The following is a 22,735-nucleotide window of genomic DNA, read 5'->3' as shown; positions in this document are numbered from 1 at the left end:
AATTTGAAAAAAATTATGCATTGAGACTTTGGATGGAGGCTGTTATTAATAAACGAGAAATCAACAACATTTGGTCTCCGACAAACTGATAAATATTCCTCTTACTTCTCATCTAATGAAAGTGATATAGGAAGACACTTCTCATTAATTGATATTCATGGCGTGATCATAAGAATACAAAAAAATAATGTAATATTCATGATCTAGGATGTTTCGTTTGGAAATAAACAAAATTGGTTCTTTAAGTAAAAAAAGAGAATTTATGGCTCTATTTTTATAGTACACATACATTTCTATTTACAAGGAACATCTGTAAATTTAGATTCAATGGGTAAGATTTACATGGGGTAGTTGAGCAAGACATCTTGTCTCGCCAATTCTAACAACATAGGATCGTCGAAGAATTTGTTGATCGAGACATCTTCACTGAGTCCTTTCCGCCGACGAGTTTTGATCATGAATTCTCGAGCTAAATGTGTTGCTGGCTGTGGCTCTAGGGGTCGGATCAAAATACTCTTGTCCAGCGGATCTCCGGGGACAATTTGCCAGTGATGAAATACAGACAGACAGAAGGCTTGACCCTGGGTGTGAGTTCTCAAATCTGTTTCAAAGCCAAAGGAATCAATCGCTGGAATGAAGGCTTTGATCGTGTATAGCGGTGACCCAGGGACGGGAGCATCTTGCGTCACATGACCTCTTCGCTTTGCAAGGACAGTGTAGACGGCTGAAACGCAATCGGCTGGTGCTTGGACTTCTACAAAGAGATACGGCTCCATCAAACGAGGGGTGGCCATCAGGAAGGCAGAATAAGCGACTCTTCTTGCTGTTGGGATAATCTGACCTGAATCGGGTAGAAATAAGTTTATACATGGTAAGGAAAGTGCTAGATAAAGACGTCCCTAGTAGTAGCATAGGAACTGCAAAAAAATCTCTTAAAAAACTTGTAAATTGTAATTAAAAAACTCATAATGAAACAATGAAGATTTACAAAGAAGGAAACCCTTTTTGGAATTTTTTTAGGTACAATTTATGAGAGGTCAAATTTAAGTACAATAATTATCTTTAAAAAACCCTTAGATAACTCTTAAAATTGATACACTGGTTTTTAAACACTTTTTTGCGTAAATTTTACTTTATAAAATTGTTTTAGCAAATCACGTTTTTTAAAAGAGTCATTTAACACTTATTTAGTTACATTTCGCCTCTTGTGAATTTTACATTAACAAAATCCCAAAAAGGGTTTCCTTCTTCCTGAATTTTGACAGTTTCTTAAAAACAAATTTTAACGGCAGTTGCTAGTAGGGTTTTTTCATCAAAAAATTTTGGTAAAGAGGATTTTTTCCAAGGATTCCTTGGAGCATTTCTAGAAAAGTACTTCTGCGAATTGGAAAGTTCTCCCTCAATCCTAAATTATGACTTGGTGGCAAAAGTTCCATACCATTGTAGGTGTACGAAAAGTAGACAAGTAACAAGATCCTGCTTTTACACAATGCTGCTTTTTTTAAAAAATGAAATGCTCTTTACACATAGTATGAGTCACTCATTCCCAGGAGTGCTCACTGACACAGTGCGGCATCTTTATGGACGATGCGGACAAAAATTGGTAAAAGACACTTAACTTTAAATAATGAAGATAGTAGCACCGACATTGGAAAAGTTTTTGGCACTATCAAAGCAAAACACTCGAGGAATAAAAAATGAACCATCTCATGATTTTTTGCATATTTTTCGAGAAAAATTTATTTGAAGTTGGCAATCTTGTATCAGCCCTAAGTTAACAATGTAAAAGCGACGTAAAACACCCGAACTTCAACTTCAAATATCTCTGATAGTCACAAGATCTCTTTGGAAGAATTGAAGTTGGATACCTGAGGATTAAGAAAATGTCAACCACCCAAAGAATTTTGCGTTTCAAGCGAGAATTCTTCATTTGAAGTTGACATCTTCTTCCCGTGTATTTCTTATGGACCAGTGATTCTCGACCCATTTCCGCGGCCACATTCTACCCAAATTTGAACTGTTTTTCAGTGAAAAATTTGAAAATGAACCATCATTGTGAGTCAGAAATATCTTTAAGATGAGAAACTCCGAAAAAAAAAATTCAGATGTCGAGTTGTGAATTTTTTATTTTTGTCCACAGAGGGCCGCACCGTGTGACGGGTCCGATGAGAAAAAATACATACCTCCTCCTCTATGCAGTGGTTCAGAGGCTACGACAGCGTCTAAAATTTTGAATTTGACATTTCTGATTGGCTCCTCACATAGTGGACCTTCTCTCGTGCCCCACTGAAAACCCTGTAACATAGAAAAGATGGAAGTTGAGAAAGCGGATCATAAGTCTGCGGAGAACACAATTAGGGCCTAGGTAGCTCCTGTTCATCAGCTTATTGAACAGATAAACAAATTCATTTATCGTAAACACACTTTTGGTAAAAGAGAGACATGATTTTTTATAAAAAGGTGAATATATATGTTAATAATTAATATGTCTGCTACACGCATCAAAATTCATAATTCCCTCCTTCATGACATCCATCCTTTAAGCTCAGATGATCCAATTGTAGTTACCGAAATTTTAAAACTCTTTAACCAATTAAATTAAAAAATTTAAGGTTTCCTGGTCCCCGACGTAAATAGCCTGGATGCTGATCGTCGTAAATTAACTAACTAACTAACTAACTATCTGTATTGGCTCACACATAAAACGCGATTCTAAGAGATTTATGAATCGTTCCTCAACAATATTTTGTGAACTCGCGAGATTAAAATCATGAATACAATTTTGTTTTCTTTCAACACTAAATAGCACTAAAAATAAAAAAGAAAAGAGGAGATGCATTGGATAATAGGTATTAATGCTATACTTACTTGAACGATGGAATCTTTCACTGAGCCAAGCAGTGCCTTGTCTACTTCTGAGGGTAAGGTGTCATCCACAAGGATATTTGGTCCTGTCGTATCAGGTCCAAAAGCCCAAATCGAACGAGCAGCTAGCAAATCCCAGTCGTATTTAGACTGGAAAAATTCTCCGATACGTTTCCTGATAAAAGAAAACACAGGAAAAGTTTGGTGAGGAAAAAATGATACTTTATTGATGGGATAGGCAGAAAAAGAACCATAATTAAGGCTTATAATATTCCGCTTAGCAAAAGCCTTCACATCGATCCGTATACAATTAGAGGTTTAGATGGATACAGCATCTTTACACTGTTTGTCAAGGATTTTTTTTTTAAAGGATAAGAAAGGCATAGAAAGAGAAAGGAAGATATTATTACAGGTATTGAAATCATTATTCAAAGATTTAAAATTGAATTTGTACAAAATCTGGCCATGACAGCCATCCATGTGGATAATTTCTTCTACAATGTTTTTGAGGCAATGTGCAGTTCGGTTTGATAGCCTATAAATTATGCAAATCAGAATAGAGGTGTTTTCAGTCCTAAGTATGTTTTCACGAAAAAAAGAAAAGATGATGGATCGTGAAATAAGATTTTAAGAGGGTACTTACTTGTTCCAATTAATATTTACAACTTGATTTTCAATATCCTCCGCTAAGCCTTTTTCAAGAGGTTCAGCAATCATTGTAATTTTATTTCGTTTATTTGGAGTTTCAGCAAAACATTTCAATGAGGACGTTTCGACTACAGTTTCACAAAAAACTACAACAGGATCAGCTACTTTGATATCTGTGGGGAAAGAAAGAACAATTTGAGAACAATGTTGAGGTATATCAATGCAAACTTCTTTGGATTATTCATAATGATTTCAGTTGAAAACTGGGATAATTTGCAGTATCCATTTGGATTAGAGATTGCGCATGAATGCTTTAAAAGCGGCAAAAATATTATACCTCCGCTCATCTAAGGGCAGAAATGTATTTTGGCATGAGCTTTGAAACCTGAAATAAGATAGATTGTTTTAACTTCGAGCACTTCTCTAGATGCCTCAGATTTTGGACTTATTAATTGGTCAATCAACTATTGAATGGTTCTTATCGCAATCGTGGATTCGCCTTACATATTACAGAATGATTTGTCATACTGTGACACTATTCCTAGAACATATGATTCAAGAAACTTACCAATTTCAGAGTACATATTCCGGAGGTCATGCATCACACAATCCAAATACAATTCTCCAGTGCCGAGGACTACATGTTCACCCGATTCTTCAACTTTGGTGCCGAGGAGAGGGTAAGACTTATTCACTTTTCGCAACCCTTCTAACATTTTCGGTAACTCTGAAGGGTTTCCAGGCTCCACTAAAACATAAAAAAAATATTAGCTGGTTGGATATAATGAAATACAAGGGAGGTAAACTTGATAAGAATTCGAATTGAAATTAACATGAGGTTAGATAATATAAATCACACAAACTTGGGGGCTAGGAATATACATAGAGGTTACATACTAATTCTGCAAGATTATTTCTTACCTGCAATTTTAATGACAGATTGCGTGTTGAATTTGAGAGGTTTGAAAATATACACATCTTCTCTTGTGTTGATGTCCGTGATTGTTGATGTTTTGACGATGGGCTGATCGATTCCTTCGATTAAAACCCAATTTCCGGCTGGTACCCTGTTCAGCTCAACTTTGTATCTATCAAAAAGAAAAAAAAAAGGTTTTCATCAAATAATGATGGGATTTCATTTTCCACTCGAAACATTGATTGAAACATGTTTATTTTCACCGTACAGTTTTCCTAGGGAAGACCTGGATTGCATTTTGCAAGAAGGAACCAAAAGTATTCCAATGTCGCTAAGATTGTGCAACGTTTTTGACCTTGCGAGTATAAACTGATCATTTCAGCAAGCTTTATTTTTACTCCCAACTATGAATTCAAGACAAAAATTTGCTTTGTAAATATAATTGTTTGCATGATTTCAGTTATTTTTTAAAAAGAATGTAAGTTACACAATCCTAGCAACATTGGAATGCTCTTGGTTCCTTTTTGCAAAATGCAATCCACTTATATATCAGTGAATACTGATATTAATCAGTAATATCAATACTGATATCATGATCAGTGAATACAGTGAATAACTGAGGTGAATGTGATATGATAACTCGATTAAAATTCAAATAAGAAAAATGTTAAGACATGGATAAACCTCAGGCTTCAATGTATAAACCTGCACAGAACCTCAGTCCACAGGGTCAAAATTTTCGAAATTTTTGACCAGTTGGATGGACAAACTGGATTTTAAAATTTTAACAGAAAATGTTTTTCACTGTCTTAAAGTATAAATTGTGAGAAATCAAGACCAAAGGTCAAAAACTTCCATAGATGTCTTTAGAATTTGTCAGGTCAGAAATAGCAAGAAGGTAGTGCAAATTTTCATGGCATGATCTAAAATACCAAAACCCAGTCATTCCCTGGGCCAAATTTTTTTCCTCAGTCCACGATAGATTACTCTCAATAAACATTACTTCCTTGCTTTCCGAGAAAAAACTAACCTGGCTTCGTATATCCACAGCCTTCCCACTGTTAAAATTCGAGAATCCTCTTCATCTGTCAAAGTGTAATTTTCTCCAAGGATTCTGACTTCTTGACCTGCATGCAAAGTGCCGCTCATCACTCTTGCTAGAACTTGGAAGAATGTGCATTCATCCGTCGGGTACATCTTTGTACTGTGCACCATTAGAGTTCCCTAAAAGCAAGCAGATGAAAATTATTTCAAATAGATGACAGATCTCTGTTGTTCCTACCGATTGAAAAATCCTGACTAGAAAAATCTGATAGATCTAATTATACTACACATTTCAAACAACAATTTACACAGGGACTTTTAAAAACAAATCATCGGTTTTGTACTTATTCACTTTAAATAACTCCAAGAAATTAGCCTTGACAACTACTGATCCATTTGCATGAAGAAGAGTGTTGACAGGAAAGGTAAAAATGTCATTGGTTGATTATTTTTACGTCAAGATAAATCCAAAAAGAGATGGAGACATGGAGGTACTGTGGTTCTTTTGGCTTACATGTGTGGTGTGGTTATTGTTGAAAAGATTTCTAGAATTTATAAATTTTACTTAAGACTTATCTGAACCTTAATCTTGGTTATTTTATTTGTTCAAATTATTAAATCTAATTTTATTTATTTTTCTATTTTTATTTCAATTTTTAAAATTAACTACTATGAATTTTATTTTGTTTTTAAAGAGGGTTATTCAAAATCGGCGATTTTACCCTACGCTTGGATTTTGCCCGGAGTTGGATATGTTGTTCCCTATCACAAGACACGCCTTTTTCCGGCATTGGCAAGTTCACCCGAAATTTTTCCCGCGCGCTACAGCGTTGCCAAGTTGAAAACAGGCAAATTCCGTAAGTGGCATCAAAATTGAGCTATGAAGTTGCGGTTTTAACGAAAATTCTCTAAAAATTACGCACTTTTAGGAAATGACCATGTTTTTAATGTCGCATTAATTTTAACATGCATTATTGCCAAATTTCCGATTTTTAAATTCGACAAATGTTACATATCCGCAAATACCCAAAAAAGCTATCTTCAAATTTGAATAAAAAGTTGTCTAATCGATAGTTCGTTCGATTCCGCATCCATCGATATATTATAGCTCGCTGGGAAACTTTTGGTTCGCGAGATATCATCATTTTTGTGAACAGCTTTATGGAGCGACGACGCTTTTTGAGTCCGGGCGGATAGAAATTTTAGCCTCCAAAAACACCGGGTAGCATTAATTCCATGGTTTCCTATGTAATTTTTGGCGCTGAATCCGAATTTGACCATTTCATAAAAAAATTGTCACCAAGATGTTGCCAAATTTGGCAAAAATTGCTTAAAATCGGCCTTTTTGGCGGATTATAGCCTGTGACTTGCCAGGAGTTGATCAGACGACAAAATTGGTTATTTCCACAGTTAAAACTCGTTAAACTATCTACAAGCTGAGTCAAATTCTTTCTGCTCACGGTAAAATTAAACGCGCGACAAGCAGCAAACTGAAAAAAAGACACCAAAATTGGCGCTTTTTGCGGTTTTTGTCGTAAGTTTCTTGTTTTCCGATTAAGAGAATGTTTCTTGACTATACTAATGAACAACATGAGCAGAATTTAATAAAATTGAACAATAAAATAAGATCGAACATATTCCAATGTTGCCAAGCTTAAACAAAATACTTTAATTTTCGCTGGTTTTTTCGATATTATTGTCCTATATTCTTTGTTCACCTCTTATTTTTAAATTTTATAAATGTATCTCTCTTGCAAAATAATACACTTCTGTAGAATAATTTAATTTTCAACTTAGATATATACTAATAACTAGGGTATTTAGTTCAGAGAGGAAAAATTCATAAAATAGTGAGTTTTATCGAATCGTGTCAATAAACCACATTTTGAAACAATAATGGAAAATTTTCTGCTAAAAATTAATGAATAAAATGTACTCCTCAGACTGACTTCATTAAAACAAGACAAGACGCATTGCAATATTGCCAAAATTACGTACAAATCGTTGAATTTTGGCGGTATTTGACCGTTATTATTCATTACCCTATATTTAGTATACAATTTTATTTTATAATTCTGAGATAATGGAGTTTAATAGAAAAAAGTAACGACACCAAACTGAAGAAGACGCCCAGGAAAGGACAATAAGGGGCTTAAAAAGGAACAAGGGCGCTCCAAATTACTGAGGACCTGTGGGTGGACAAGGGACTATGGCGGTTAGGCGTCGCGGGGCCCGAGAGACCGCTGTTAAAGCGGCTCTTTATCTATATATGTAACAATACAATAGTTTGTCGTTACACTCGGCGTAATTCAGATTTTCCTAAGAAACATTCTCTTAATCGGAAAACAAGAAACTTACGACAAAAACCGCAAAAAGCGCCAATTTTGGTGTCTTTTTTTCAGTTTGCTGCTTGTCGCGCGTTTAATTTTACCGTGAGCAGAAAGAATTTGACTCAGCTTGTAGATAGTTTAACGAGTTTTAACTGTGGAAATAACCAATTTTGTCGTCTGATCAACTCCTGGCAAGTCACAGGCTATAATCCGCCAAAAAGGCCGATTTTAAGCAATTTTTGCCAAATTTGGCAACATCTTGGTGACAATTTTTTTATGAAATGGTCAAATTCGGATTCAGCGCCAAAAATTACATAGGAAACCATGGAATTAATGCTACCCGGTGTTTTTGGAGGCTAAAATTTCTATCCGCCCGGACTCAAAAAGCGTCGTCGCTCCATAAAGCTGTTCACAAAAATGATGATATCCCGCGAACCAAAAGTTTCCCAGCGAGCTATAATATATCGATGGATGCGGAATCGAACGAACTATCGATTAGACAACTTTTTATTCAAATTTGAAGATAGCTTTTTTGGGTATTTGCGGATATGTAACATTTGTCGAATTTAAAAATCGGAAATTTGGCAATAATGCATGTTAAAATTAATGCGACATTAAAAACATGGTCATTTCCTAAAAGTGCGTAATTTTTAGAGAATTTTCGTTAAAACCGCAACTTCATAGCTCAATTTTGATGCCACTTACGGAATTTGCCTGTTTTCAACTTGGCAACGCTGTAGCGCGCGGGAAAAATTTCGGGTGAACTTGCCAATGCCGGAAAAAGGCGATGTCTTGTGATAGGGAACAACATATCCAACTCCGGGCAAAATCCAAGCGTAGGGTAAAATCGCCGATTTTGAATAACCCTCTTTATGTTGGTTCCTTTTAGCATATTTTCATTTTTTCTTATCTTTTATCTTTTGCTTTGTTTATTGATTATTTATGAAATTATTAAAAAGTGATGGCTTCCTGAAAATTTTTTGATAGATTAAAATGGCAGTTATGTGTTGTATAGTGCCCTAGTGCGCTGTAAAATCAAGTGGTACACACATACATAAATGCTGCCATTAAAACCAGGAATTTTGAACTTCTTGAGAACAATTCTTTTGATCAGTTCAATAACTTCTACATTTACAGAATTATTGTATCGACCAGAATGCTTCACAAAAAAATGAGAAAAAAGACATCATCAGATTCAGAGGGATGTATGATATGCAGAACCTTGAGATCCTAGATAAAGGATCCTTTTTTGGATGGTTCGGAAAAATTCAGACAAATGTAACCTCAGCCCTTTTTTTTTTCCAAATATGAGGCATGGTTACAATTCTTTAGGCATTCCCTTGAATTGAATTTAATTTTGTTCAAATTGTTTGTCTGAAAAATGTCCAAAACTTTTTCTCAGGATTTGGTAAAACCTGAAAAGGAATTTTTTTTAAGTTCTGAGGCTATGTAAGTAGAATAATACAAGTTGAAATTTATAAAGTAAATGCAGGAAACTTTGAAGGTTCGAAAGGTCATAACTCACATTTGGATCACATGCTATCATATCTTCTGCTAGAGGAGTGTCAGTTGGACCTGTGTAAACTGAATTCACTTTGTTTGCGGCATTGGCAACGGGAGATGGTATATGTTGAACGCACATTTCCACAAAACCTGCAGCAGAAAAGTTTGCATTGATGTTAAAGGCTAATTTTCTAAAATAATTTAAAACTTAATACAAATGCTCAACTTGGTCACAACGTTTAAAGATGGTGAAAAAAGTTTAGGTTTAGAAGCAATGCTGATCGAAAAGAACAAACTTTCAAAAGATCACTGACACATAGAATTTTACACTGGTTTGAACTGTTCATCCAAAGCTTAGGAAAAAGAAACGGTGAATTTTGGTCTAGAGTAAGATCAGCTTCAACTTTTAAGTAAACAGCCTGGAGGCACATTAAGTATAGATGTCTATGCTTGAAAAACTCTTCCAATATTCTTGAAATGAAGCTGAAATGACCCCAAAATTTGTGTGGATTGTGAAAAAAACATGAATACTGAAAAAGACTCATTATCAAGATTTTTTGGAACAAATTCTGTGCAAGCAATTTCGGTTGAGTAACTGATTTTTGGTCAATACATGTTGCTTACATGTTACAAAGATCTTGAAATTAAGATTTGAATATATGACAACTCGCCGTTTCCCTCGCGAAAGAACGTAACTTCATTTCAATGTTGCCAAATTTCCTCTCGCAAATTGCATGTTAACGAGGAGAATCTTGGGCATTCCCAATTGAAAATTTCATGGATTTTCCCTCGATTTCATGCAAAAATCGGAAGAAATTTTGATAAAAATTGCAAAGGTGTAACTTTGTAAAATAAATTAATTGTTTCAGTCGGTTTGGCAACCTTGGAATGGAGTTAGGTTCCTTCGTACGGGAGACGACGAACTTACCACTGAAATCTTGCAAAAATCGTCCACAAACTAGCCGCAAAAGAGGTCTAATATTGATTTTCATTTCTTCTTTGGTGAGTCGGATCCCTAATTCATCTAAAACTCCAGGTAAAGTGGTGTCCACATCTCCCACAACTTGTGCAAACAATTTGTATAAAGGCTCCAAAATAAATTCTACAAAACTCCTCTGCGCACTCCCATGGGGAGGTTTCTTCGAGAACTTTCGCCTGAAAAACATAAGGATATTGGTGCATAATTCCAAGTAGTGAGAGACTTGAATCTATAATTGAGAATTTGATTCAGCCGGCAAACAGTCTGCACAGAATCTGGTTCTTAACTCAAAAATTAGAAAGTTGGGGGGGGGGGGGGAGGAAGCCCCAGTATAAAACTTAATAGAGTTCGATTTGAACATCATTTTGTGATGTAGGTTAAAAAGAACCAAGGTGTTGCGGTTAAAACTTTTTGATCACGGGATATCTTTTGGCTTACGCCATCATCAGAGCTTTAATATCTTTTAGAAACATAAACAAAATCACATTTTTCTGTTTTAAACGATACTTCACATCACGGATATTGTGGTGGTTTCCAGGATCTTTCAGCGAAAGATTCTGGAAACTCCATGAAACACCCTCCAACCAACCTTGTAGGAAGGCTCCACTGCGTCGTGGGTGGTATGCTCGGACGACGAACAGCAAGCCAGAGGCAGGCTGAAAGTGGGTCGCGCGGGCATTACACCCGTGCAAATGCTGAGGATTGCATGATGTGACTTGTTCTTACATCAAATTAAGCGGATAGAATGTCTGATCGTGGCCGTCTTCTGCCCAAAAAAGTGACGATTGTTCGGCCAAAATTGCTGACCAATCAATCGTCGGGTTTTCCGGCTTAGAGTGCGAGGACCGCCCCAGGCAAGTTTTCCAGAGTTAGTTGCGTTTTGAATCCGGGTGAAGCGTGGTTCTGGTCTTAGCTGAAGTTGGTGTTTGGCCCGTTTCTCCCCCCGCAACCCCTACAATATACTTAAGATATTACCAAAATATGACGTTCCCTTAATTTTGACAATATCACAAGTATATTCTTGATGTAAAGTATCGTTAAGAACTGAAAAATGTGCTAATGCTTATGTTTCAAAAAGTTATAAAAGCCCTGATGATGACGTAAGTTGAAAGATATCTTGGTAATTAAAAAGTTTTCACCACAACACCTTGGTTCTTTTTCACTTACACTGTATAAAACTGTTCGAAAACTCTTCTTATCCAACTTCCTTTGTAAAATTGAATTAGAGAGAGAGAGAGAAAACAAGGAAGAAAGAAAAAAAAAATCCTGTAAGCTCCACTTACTGAGCACTTTTGTACGAGTCAATACTATTCTTGCAAATTTTTTAATCAAAATAGACAATAAGTGCTATTAAAGGGAATAAGTGTGGCATTGTTAATTTTTTATTCTACCGAGATTTAAATACGGACGACACATTTTGGTTGGAGATCGAAACAGAGGACTTTAAGCTGTAATGGCAGAAAACTTAATTCGTGATTTACTGAAAGACAGTTGCATTTTCTACTTACGTTTTTGGGTTGAAATACATATCACCCCAGAGACGTCTCGCGAACTCCTTTGGATTTACGCTCGGGTAGGACTGGGCGTAGAGACTAGCAAATGAATGAAGGGTGAAGCAAACTGCATACTGGGTGGATGCAAAACAGACATTACCGACCAATGGAGAAATGGTGAGAGGATTTTCTGGGTCTGTGTACAAGCTAGAGAAACATACCATAAACAAATTGAACGAGAACTTATAACAAAAACACTAGACAAATAACTTAACCATGATAGACTTTGCCCTTACAGTAGAGCGTTTAGCACCTAGAATTTAATAATCAAGTATGCTCCATTGTTTGGCACACATTTTCCAGGTCTTCCCTCCTTGTCTGCAGAGTTTTTCCCATATTTTTAACTTTTCAACTGCATTTTCAATCATCCTGCATTTGGCAGATCTCTGCCACAAGTTGCTTGCTTACTTGAAAATTGTGCACTATAGCAAAACTTTTGAGCATTTTTAACTGAAGCTTTCACTGATTTTCATACTTATTCCATTTAAAAATCAGCACAATTTTGTTCAGAAACTGTGCAATTATATTCTTACAAAAATGTTGAGTTGTTCAGATAGGTTCTTCGCCTTGGAAACAATAATTTCTCCTTGACAAATTATCTATTTTCAGATGAAAGAGCATGACCCTATTCCAATAATGCCAAATTTACTTACAATCAGCTCTCTACAGCAGGAATGAATTTTGGGATTTGGAACCTGGGAGACACTCATTTATGCTGTAGCTTAGTTCAGTTCTTAAAAAACCAAAAAATGAGGGGTTGCAATCGATGCCATAGGGGATTAAACGAGTCAAATTTTTGTAGGAATATGACTGTACAATTTCTGAATAAAATTTTGCTGATTTTTTGCAAGGAATCAGGAAAAAAAATCAGTGATATTTTCAGTTAAAAACGCTTGAAAGTTTCATAATCAACGTGCTTTCTGTCTGCATTGTCCCATTCAATGCTCACCCGTCCATGTTTGGAAAGATCTCATTATTTCTTGCTGATGCATAATCTAAAATCATCAAAACACAGTTCTGTGATTAAAGCAACTGACCCATTTTGTAGAGTTCGGAAGGTTTAAAAAAGACTAAAGGTAAACAAATCATGAAAGGTTAAAATCTCGGTTTTTGAAATTTTACTAACTTTCTCAGAGGATAAGAAAAAAAGTAAACAAAAGCTCTTGAAAAAATTTTAGAGAGAGAAGTAATTACCTGATAAGACCACTGACTTCGTCCACAATGTGTTTGATTTTGTAGTAAGCATCTGCTGGGGGAAGTTTCAATTCAAGCATTAACCGGTCTATTTTATTGATGCAAAGAGTGATGGCCATCTTTTCCTGTTAGAGAAAAAGGACATTTCAGCATTAGTGGACATATATAGATATTTTCACTTGATATTGCAATGGATCACTTGCAATTTCCGGGGAAATTGTGTGCGTCCTTTGTACCAAGAGTTTTGGGTTTTGGATTGCAGCGAGTGATGTCTCATGGCCGGCTTTCAGGACCGGAGCTAAGTTCGGCCAGCTTCAGCTTTGACTCTGGGCAGTCGGCTGCACGTTTTGGAAGAGCGTACATTTGCCGAGGTCCGATGCCCTAAGCACTCTGAGATTGGCCTGCTTAGTTGTGTGGAGTGCATTTTTGTGGTCACAAAAATCGTGTGTTCATCCGTGTTCTGTTACTTCATAGAGGGAATAAAGTGTGATCCCCATCAGAGACGTGTTAGTGGTTATTTCCCCTATATAGAGCTACGCTGCGCTCCCAAGGCAGACAGGCTCAGGGCTCCGGGACCCAACACCCAACTCACCCTGGGTCCAATACAATATTCAGAATATTCTAAATTAAAAAATTGCTGACCAGTACATGTTTAGCGAATATTGAAACCTCAACTGAAAAAAAGCAATGCTTGCTGAATAAACTTTTTTTTGGAGAAATAGAAGTAGGTAATAAAGCGAAGGAAAAATCTGACAAATTTTTGAAAACCGTTTTTATCCATCTATATCACCTCAAAGAAAGAGGATACATAGTTAAACAGTAAAACCTTGTTGCCATCTCATTTTTCAGACTATTCCTTCATCCACCGCTTCCTAATGTTCCATTCTTCGTTGATATTCATTATTCCTTTGACCGTATTCCTCCCCCTTCAAATATATGTGAAACCTAAGAAAAGCAATTTCATCAATTTTGCTACAGTTGAAACAGTTCCACTTTTAAAGTAATCACTTCTGCTTTAGGATTTAAATAAATCGATATCATCACAATATTCAATGAGATTTTTCATTCTGCACACTTGCAAAACTGTAGAAAGGCTTGAGCTACGTTTCAAAGGTGCACTTACCTGAAGTGCATGCTTGATTAACCGTTCAGTATTTAACATGACACCCTCAGCAGCATCCACAAAAATTACGACACCATCACAAAGTCGCATCGCGGCAGTCACCTCATCCGAAAAGTTAACATGTCCTGTAATCAATTAAATTACGTTGAAGAGTTATTACTGCAAGTGCAGACTAAGAGAGTTCTTTTACTCAAAAGCTTACATTCTGGGGAATTAGAGGAGTAGTAAATCTTGTAAAAGGATACAAATTTTGAAAACTGACGAGTGCCGGTCATGGTTACAATGTGCTTTTACCTTTGCTTTCAACTTTATTACCTTGAGTCACACGATCAAACTGAACCTATTAATCTATCAATGTTAGATTTTCAGGATTCTGATTGGTCTTGCTATAGGCACCAAAAGCCTAGATTCTGAAGTTCATGCCCCATCCACCCAATGAAAACATGATGCTCTATCAAACTGAAGTGACGCGCGTCAATTTGATGGCTGTGCGCACAGGCTCTGATTGGTAGGCAAACAACCAATAGCAACAGCGACCTGGTTGAATTGATAAGCTTAATTTGGTCACAGGACCCAGGCTCTTAAGTGGGCAAAAGCGGCTCCAATATAAGTTACAGTGATCAATTTCATAAGAGTTGCAAATTCACAGGCTCATATTCATATGGCTCTTTAAAAGAGAGGCATCAATATTAGATACATTATCTGTTTTATTTCTTCTTTATTTTTCTCACCTTAAAATACTTTGAGGACTAACCTGCTACGATAGAGTACATATAGTCGTAATGTAAGTGGGAGAGCTGGCGCCACTTTTAAGTATTTTCCAGGTCTCGAATTTTGAGACTCCTGTGTGACACACTCCTGTGTTTTTCGATACATTATCGATTTTTTGCGAAACACGGGTACCCGGCCATCGGATGTAAACAAACAAGATAGGAATTACCACGTATTCCATATCACCATTTTGGATCGAATATGTATCGAAAAAGTGACCCGAGCTCAGCGCACACCAGGCTCGGAACTCGTCGAGCAGAACATGGGGCCAGCTCTCCCATTTACATTAAGACTATGTATTCTATGCCTGCTACTTGAATTCTGTCCCCTAATTGCTTCTCAGCTGCCAGCCTTAGGCTACCCTTAATTGAGGTCATCTAGCTCCAGCCTTCTTGGTCAGGATAAGAGCTATAACCATGGGACCACAAAACATTGAACACTTCTTATTTTTAATTTTACTTTTTGTTGATGCAGTGTTTATTTCAATTTATATTTTCTACTGATTATTGCTTTAATGAAAATAGAGAGCTTTCCCTAGGTTTAGCACAGGACACTATCTTAAGTCAGTTTCCATTAGAGGCATCTGGCATAGAGAAAAGATCAAGAGCTGTGCATAGGAGGAAAAACTCAATGCAAGAACTCAACATTCTAGATAGGTAAAATTTAAGTAAAGTACCTGGAGTGTCAAATAGATTCATCAAGAAGGATTTTTGTTTGACGTCAGGTAAGACAAGCGTTACAGGCGTAGCTTTTATGCTGACGCCTCTTTCAGATTCGGTGAAAAGGGTATCTGTATAACGTAGGTTTTTCTCATCTTTCAAGTCTTGGAATCTGGGATGCGTTTGACGGATCAAGCAATCGATGAGTGTAGTTTTGCCATGGTGAAGGTGACCAACAAGAGCTACATTACGGATCAAATCAGGCGTATCCATCATATCCGCTAAAAATCTGGTTTAAAAAAAAAAAAAAAAAAATTATTACCTCATGTGGTATGGAAATTGACAGAAATAAATTTCATTTATTTAAGAGAGGAATCAGGATTTTAGGAGAATATCCAGACAACCTAAGAGTAATTTATTGAGGACCTAGATCTAAAAGTTCAAAAATACTTAAGTACCTAAATTCACAAAGCGATTTCCATGGTTTCCCCTTGGACTGTGGCAGGTATCAAAACTTACATCGATTTTCATTAGTTACATTCCGAAATAATTGTATGGGCAATAATTTAATCACATTTTTTTAAGTTCATGTGAAATAACAAGGAATTTTCTTTGATGTAGGCTACTCCTATTGTGTACGAAATCAGGGAAAATATGGAAGAAAATACAAAAAAAATGCCCCAGATTACAGGAAAGGGATTAAAATTTAGCACTTCACATGGTCTAAACTTGGTACACTAAACTGAGCTTCTTTTTGATAACCCAGTTATTCAATACTTCAGTATTCTAATCCAGTCAGAATTGAGTTTTTGAGAAAGGAAAGAAAAATTGACAAAAAGTGGTTTCTAAAAGAATATTGAATATGTAAGTGGTTATTGAGTTATTTTTCCAATTCAATGACAATGTTTCACAAATACAACAGAAACTTGGCCAAGCTTGAGCATCTTGGTTACTAACAGAGCCTACAACTAAATTTTTTTCAATCTCTTCTTAGTGGTTTTGATTGTTCGACTATTTCGATATCCGATGCAGCCCTTCCCACAAATTATTATATAATCAGGGTATTAATATAAGTTTAAAATGATGAATGATGGCATGCAGATTTATCTTTTTCCAATATTTTGACTCCATTTTCATAATGATTCTTATAACTTACTCCATGTTGTAGACAGTTTCTGGTAACTCTTGTTCTTTCAGTTGAAATTTTTTCTTTTTCACGGGCGCTACGAGTGGAACACTTAGAGCCTGCGTATCTTCTTCCTGCACTATTGTTTCAACTTCTGGCCCAAATACTTCTACTGCAGATGGATAGTACCGTTTATCTTCATGAAGCACAACAGCCATTGAGTTCTCATTCTCTTCATCTCTGTCTTCATCCTAGAGGTAAAACAAGATTATAGAAAAATTGAGGATTCTAAGAAAGAAAATATAATAGCAAGGAGGACGGACAAATTCCATCTTCTACCGGAAAAATGATTGCTGGAGCAATTACCTTGGCGCTACAAAGTTTGTTCTAAAAGAAAGACTCATGACAAAAAATTGGTTAAGGATTTGAAGAAAGAGAAAGGTAGATCCAGGAAAATATGTTCAATGCTCTAAGGGTTAATAAAAAATTGTAATTCATCAGTTGGAAAAAGTACTTTTTGCGTTGTTCCATTGGCGATAAAATTGGGATTTAAAACGGGAACCGTTCTTTTTTCCCATAAACCTACTATAAAGGGGCCGCGTTTAACAGAAAGGAACCGAGCCACATCAGCTATTGCCAAATTTTATTGGGCAATTTAATTTTTTACAAGAGAACGTTTCTATGGATTCCTTTGAAAATTTTAAGGAATTTGCTTCGTACTGTGGAGAAAATTCGCTGAAATTTGCACGAAAATCCGCACAACCGTTTTCATGTAAGAAATTGAATTGCCAAATTATATAGGCTGTCCAAAAAGTACCGAGACTGGTTCCATAACTCAAAAACCAAGATAGCTAGAGGCTTGATCTTGGTCTCATTTGAAAGATCAACTCAATTTCTATCGATTGAGACCAAAATCAAAACTTTCGGTCAAGTATTTCAAAAGTTACAACACTGTTTGTAAAAAAAATATCTGGACCCCCTACCGTTTTTAATGACTATTTTCTTTTGCCGGGAACACTCTCTAAATTATTAATGATCAGTGCACAGTTCTTTTGAAACTAATCATGGCAAAACCTGATTGATTTGGAAACACTGTCAAGCCGTCGTCGTCCGACTACGGGTATAAGGGTTCAAAGTCCACAGGGAAAGAATCAACCGTCGGTCAGCCATCCCTAAAAACCCGGGAAATTTTCGGCAGTTGTTGACAGTTCACAGTGCGTGCGTGGTCTACGCTGCAGATAGTGAGTGATTTTGTTTCTGTGTTCTAAATTTTTGATACCATCATGGAAAGAGATGAAGCAGTGGTATCAAAAATTTCGAACACAGAAACAAAATCACTCACTATCTGCAGCGTAGACCTTGCACGCACTGTGAACTGTCAACAACTGCCGAAAATTTCCCGGGTTTTTAGGGGTGGCTGACCGATGGTTGATTCTTTCCCTGTGGACTTTGAACCCTTATACCCGTAGTCGGACGACGACGGCTTGACAGTGTTTCCAAATCAATCAGGTTTTGCCATGATTAGTTTCAAAAGAACTGTGCACTGATCATTAATAATTTAGAGAGTGTTCCCGGCAAAAGAAAATAGTCATTAAAAACGGTAGGGGGTCCAGATATTTTTTTTACAAACAGTGTTGTAACTTTTGAAATACTTGACCGAAAGTTTTGATTTTGGTCTCAATCGATAGAAATTGAGTTGATCTTTCAAATGAGACCAAGATCAAGCCTCTAGCTATCTTGGTTTTTGAGTTATGGAACCAGCCTTGGTACTTTTTGGACAGCCTTTGTAAATTTGGCAATAGCTGATGTGGCTTGGTTCCTTTCTGTTCAACGCGGTCCAAATTCTATTGCCTTTAAAAACCAGCTGAGACCTACACTTGATAGGAATAATTTGTTTTCTCTCACCTAAGAAGTTTGTTCCTTAAGTTAAGGCATGTTTTTTTCCAGGATGTCTACTCACATGAAAAATTACATTGCTTAAAAAAAAAAGGGATTACCTACTTGAAATATACTTACATCATAATCTCGTCCATCATTCACTTCCATACGCTCTTCTTCTTCCTCCTCTTCTTCATCATCTGATTCCAATTCTGGACCAATATAGTTTCCAAATTCATCATACAAATCAGCGTCCATGATTAAAACTGTTAAACAATAGAATTACAGCTTTTAGTAAAATTCGGTGAGCAAAAATCAAGGGAGATAAACATTATTTTCAGTCACAGCACATGCAAAAATAAAATATAAATTGGAGTTTACACCAAAGTAGGGATTGAGAATATGACATGCAAATCCAGAGCAAAATCTAGACGACAGTGCATAAGACTGACTTGGTGGCTGCTCTGCACTACGCATAACAAAACTTCCTGATCAACTCTGATTAAACACGCAATTGCTCCGTGTGCGGTAGAAATGCACATTTCGCCCCTCATCACAACTCTTTGTATTACCTCTATGATATTGATTCGTCATAAGTATTTGTCTCATACAGGTTGAATTCGCAAATAAATCATTTTATAAGCTTCGGCTCAAAGAAACGCATATCTCATGGAACGCAATGGATGATTTGCAATTATTACTTTAATTAAGAACAATAAATGTGACAACCAAGATGAAAGATCCCTTATCTTCCGACTCGTTAGTCAACTTATTTGGCATTTGGGAGAATCTCTGTCATCGACAAGCTCTCCATTTATGTTGAATCTTTTGATTGTACTTGTAGCGGAACAAGCTACCTTTGAGCTTAAGAAGATTAGAAAAAAGATAAGATTAATTAATGAAGTAGTTTTAAAGTGTGCGACATGAGTTTTAGAGGAGTACTAGTGTTTTAACTTGCGCTGAAGAAGGCTGTAGGGCTTTTTTTTTATGCAGATCGGAGTGGAACGCGGTGGATCGCGACAAACATCGGTATTTTTTTATTCCGTTCCTCAGCATGATCCAAGCGTTTCAGGTGGATCAGGGTGGAACGCTGGATCGCTCTTCCGAGGTGGGGCGAGCTCGCGATCCACTGTGATCCTAACCTAATGCGAGGAAGTTGCCGTCCCCAAAAAATCAAAACAATAACAAATCGAACCAAATTCCAAGTTTGGATTTTAGGGCTTTTTTTTTATGCGGATTGCAGTGGATCGCGATGAACATCGGTATTTTTTTATTCCGTTCCTCAGCGTGATCCAAGCGTTCCAGGTGGGGACCTAGGTGGATCAGGGTGGAACGCTGGATCGCTCTTCCGAGGTGGGGCGAGCTCGCGATCCACTGTGATCCTAACCTAATGCGAGGAAGTTGCCGTCCTCAAAAAATCAAAACAATAACAAATCGAACCAAATTCCAAGTTTGGATTTTTTTATCACTTGGAACACTTGGATCGGTCCGGATTGCTCAGGATTCCGATCCAGTGCGTTCCACTGCGATCCACCCTGATCCGCGATAAAAAAAAAGCCCTTTTTTTATCACTTGGAACACTTGGATCGGTCCGAATCGCTCAGAGGGCTTTTTTTTTTATCGCGGATCAGGGTGGATCACAGTGGAACGCACTGGATCGGAATCCTGAGCGATCCGGACCGATCCGAGTGTTCCAAGTGATAAAAAATCCAAACTTGGAATTCGGTTCGATTTGTTATTGTTTTGATTTTTTGGGGACGGCAACTTCCTCGCATTAGGTTAGGATCACAGTGGATCACGAGCTCGCCCCACCTCGGAAGAGCGATCCAGCGTTCCACCCTGATCCACCTGGAACGCTTGGATCACGCTGAGGATCGGAATAAAAAAATACCGACGTTCATCGCGATCCACCGTGATCCACTGCGATCCACTGCGATCCGCATAAAAAAAAAGCCCTCAGGATTCCGATCCAGTGCGTTCCACTGCGATCCACCCTGATCCGCAATAAAAAAAAAGCCTTTATGCATCTACCTAATCAGATGGTAGAGACAAATTTTTTTTATATTGTATTGACGGGTTACAATTTAGTTGCCACCAACATTAGGATGCAGAGAATCACCATGATTTATGAAACCTGACTAGAAGGAAAAATCCCGAGCTGAATTTCTGATTTCACTCAGGGGAAAAACTAAGTGTTAGCCGGCGAAATCACGGAAAGACGCACACGGGAAGCACGTTTTGGGGTTTTCAACTCGATGGAAATACTACATAAGATAAAAAACTTTAAATAAATAATCAATCTAAGTGCAATTGAAAACTTAAAAGAAAGATACAAACTTTCACAATTGATAAATTGAACTTACAAAGTTAAATATAACGATTAGAAACGTCTAAAAAACACAAGCAAACATCGATTTTGTAAACATAACCTTCAAAACAACGCGCTGCCCTTAGCGACACCTAGCGGATTTTTCCAATACTCACTTGTTTATCTAACTTCTGCTAGAGTGCAATAGTGCACTTGTGATAAACTCAAAAAATTATGAGTAACTTCCTAGGGAACAACCCCCCCCCCCTCCAAAAGGTAATCTTTTACAGGTGTCCCATAAGTCCGTACCCCCCCTCCCCCCTCGTAACTTTTGAACGGTTATTTAGATATTGAGCTGCGGTTTGCGCCAAAATTCTTAGGTTTTTTATGTTCTTTCTAATAATGTATCACAAGATAGGGGTTACCATTAGAAAAAAAAAAGTTGGGGGCCCCCCCGCAACCCCTGAGGGAGGGCCAAAAATTTGAACCCCCCTAAAAGATGGTCCCCTTTGAGATAGAAACATCCCCAAAGTTTCGTTTTTCTATCTCTAAAGGGCCGATTTTATCTCTCAGTGTCAGGACGGCGCTAACACCGGTGTCAGGTAACACCCGTTTTAGCTTGACACGGCCGCTGACACCAAGACCGATTTTAACTCCCCGAATTCAGCCTGTTTCACAGGACACGCTCTCGCTAAAGACCTTCCTGCGTAAATTCGAGGTTTCGTTGGAAAATCGTGTCTGTTCACATAGTTTCTGCTGGGTTTGTTGAGGTTTGAGGTTAGTTCGTGTCATTATCAACCGTGTTTATTACTATTGTTGGGTTTGAGGTTAATCACGTATACTTCCTTATGCCTTGCTTGGGCGTGATGTTAGTTTTGCGTAGTTTCTCATTTTCCTTGAAACCTTTCAATATTAGAGGAAAATGGGACCTTTTGCAAAGGCCGTAAAATTTTCTATCGGTTCATTTCAAAAAAATTACAAAACAAAAAATTCTTGTGACAAAAAAGATGGGTTTAAAAAAAGCCGCGGCTAAAATTCTCACGATCAGCGACCATTTTCCTCATTTTCCTTTAAACATTTCAATCTTAGAGGAAAATGTTATAGGACCTTTTATGAAGGCCGTAAAATTTCCTATCGGTTGATTACACAAAATTTTCGAAAAAATAATTTTTGAGACCAAAAATAACGGTTTTAGGTAAAAAGGGTGGAGACAAAAATTCGTATGATCAGTGACCTTTTTACTCATTTTTATTTTAAACCCTTGACTTTAGGGGAAAATTTTATACGACCTTTTTATAAGAGCGTACAAATTCCTATCAGCTCATTACAAAACAATTCCAAAAATCTTTAATCTTCACTCTGAAACTTGGCTGGAACACGTTCAGATCAGACTTGTCTAGCACCGAGCAGAGCCGCGATGCAATTCTTTGTCGTGAACCCACCCGGGATCAGCTAAACACCGGTGTCAAGGCCTGGAACACAGCTCCGGAGGCGTGTCAGCCAAACACCGACGCGCACCCCCAAACACGGGTTTGACACGCAGCGAGAATCGACATAAAATCGAGGTTTGAGCCAACACCGGTGTCAGACGCTGATACGGCTCTGACACCGTCTTGACACGGGGAGATAAAATCGGCCCTAATTTTTGACCGAGTTATGATAGGTCAAAGGTCAAATTTGACCTATTTTCAAAAAATCATGACTCCGGTTCAAATTATCGTAGAGAAGAAAATAAAAAGGGATAATGGAGCAAATTGTAAGCACTTTGAAGTAAAAATTACAGAAATCACCTCTAACTAATTTTAGGGGGGGGGGGGGGGGGTCGGACCCCTAAATAC

The 22,735-nt window shown here is 37.2% G+C and overlaps 1 protein-coding gene across 1 annotated transcript; it reads right to left on the bottom strand.

Moving 5' to 3' along the window:
- Positions 1-237: 237 nt before the first annotated feature.
- On the bottom strand, positions 238-21,084 carry LOC109037956 (116 kDa U5 small nuclear ribonucleoprotein component). Its single transcript, XM_072303749.1, has 16 exons — positions 20,953-21,084; positions 18,728-18,855; positions 16,742-16,962; positions 15,603-15,874; positions 14,156-14,280; positions 13,033-13,157; positions 11,794-11,985; positions 10,235-10,461; positions 9,329-9,456; positions 5,460-5,653; positions 4,435-4,601; positions 4,082-4,261; positions 3,509-3,686; positions 2,869-3,040; positions 2,184-2,295; positions 238-841 (listed from the first exon to the last, which is right to left on the bottom strand). The coding sequence occupies exons 2-16, from the start codon at positions 18,845-18,847 to the stop codon at positions 339-341; spliced, it is 2,916 nt and encodes a 971-aa protein (XP_072159850.1). The 5' UTR covers positions 18,848-18,855; positions 20,953-21,084; the 3' UTR covers positions 238-338.
- Between the last annotated feature and the right edge of the window lie 1,651 nt (positions 21,085-22,735).

The sequence above is a fragment of the Bemisia tabaci genome, chromosome 8, assembly GCF_918797505.1.
Source record: "Bemisia tabaci chromosome 8, PGI_BMITA_v3".
Lineage (NCBI taxonomy): Eukaryota > Metazoa > Arthropoda > Insecta > Hemiptera > Aleyrodidae > Bemisia > Bemisia tabaci.
This window is presented reverse-complemented; position numbering and strand designations above follow the sequence as displayed.

What these genes read in the sequence shown, in the direction of transcription:
- LOC109037956 (XM_072303749.1), bottom strand. Translation starts at nt 18,847, where the DNA reads ATGGACGCTGATTTGTATGATGAATTTGGAAACTATATTGGTCCAGAA. An exon ending in TGATAGCATGTGATCCAAAT is followed by an intron (nt 5,654 to 9,328) that starts GTGAGTTATGAC and finishes GCTTGCTTTTAG; the next exon opens with GGAACTCTAATGGTGCACAG. An exon ending in GTAAATATTAATTGGAACAA is followed by an intron (nt 3,041 to 3,508) that starts GTAAGTACCCTC and finishes TTCTTTTATCAG; the next exon opens with GAAACGTATCGGAGAATTTT.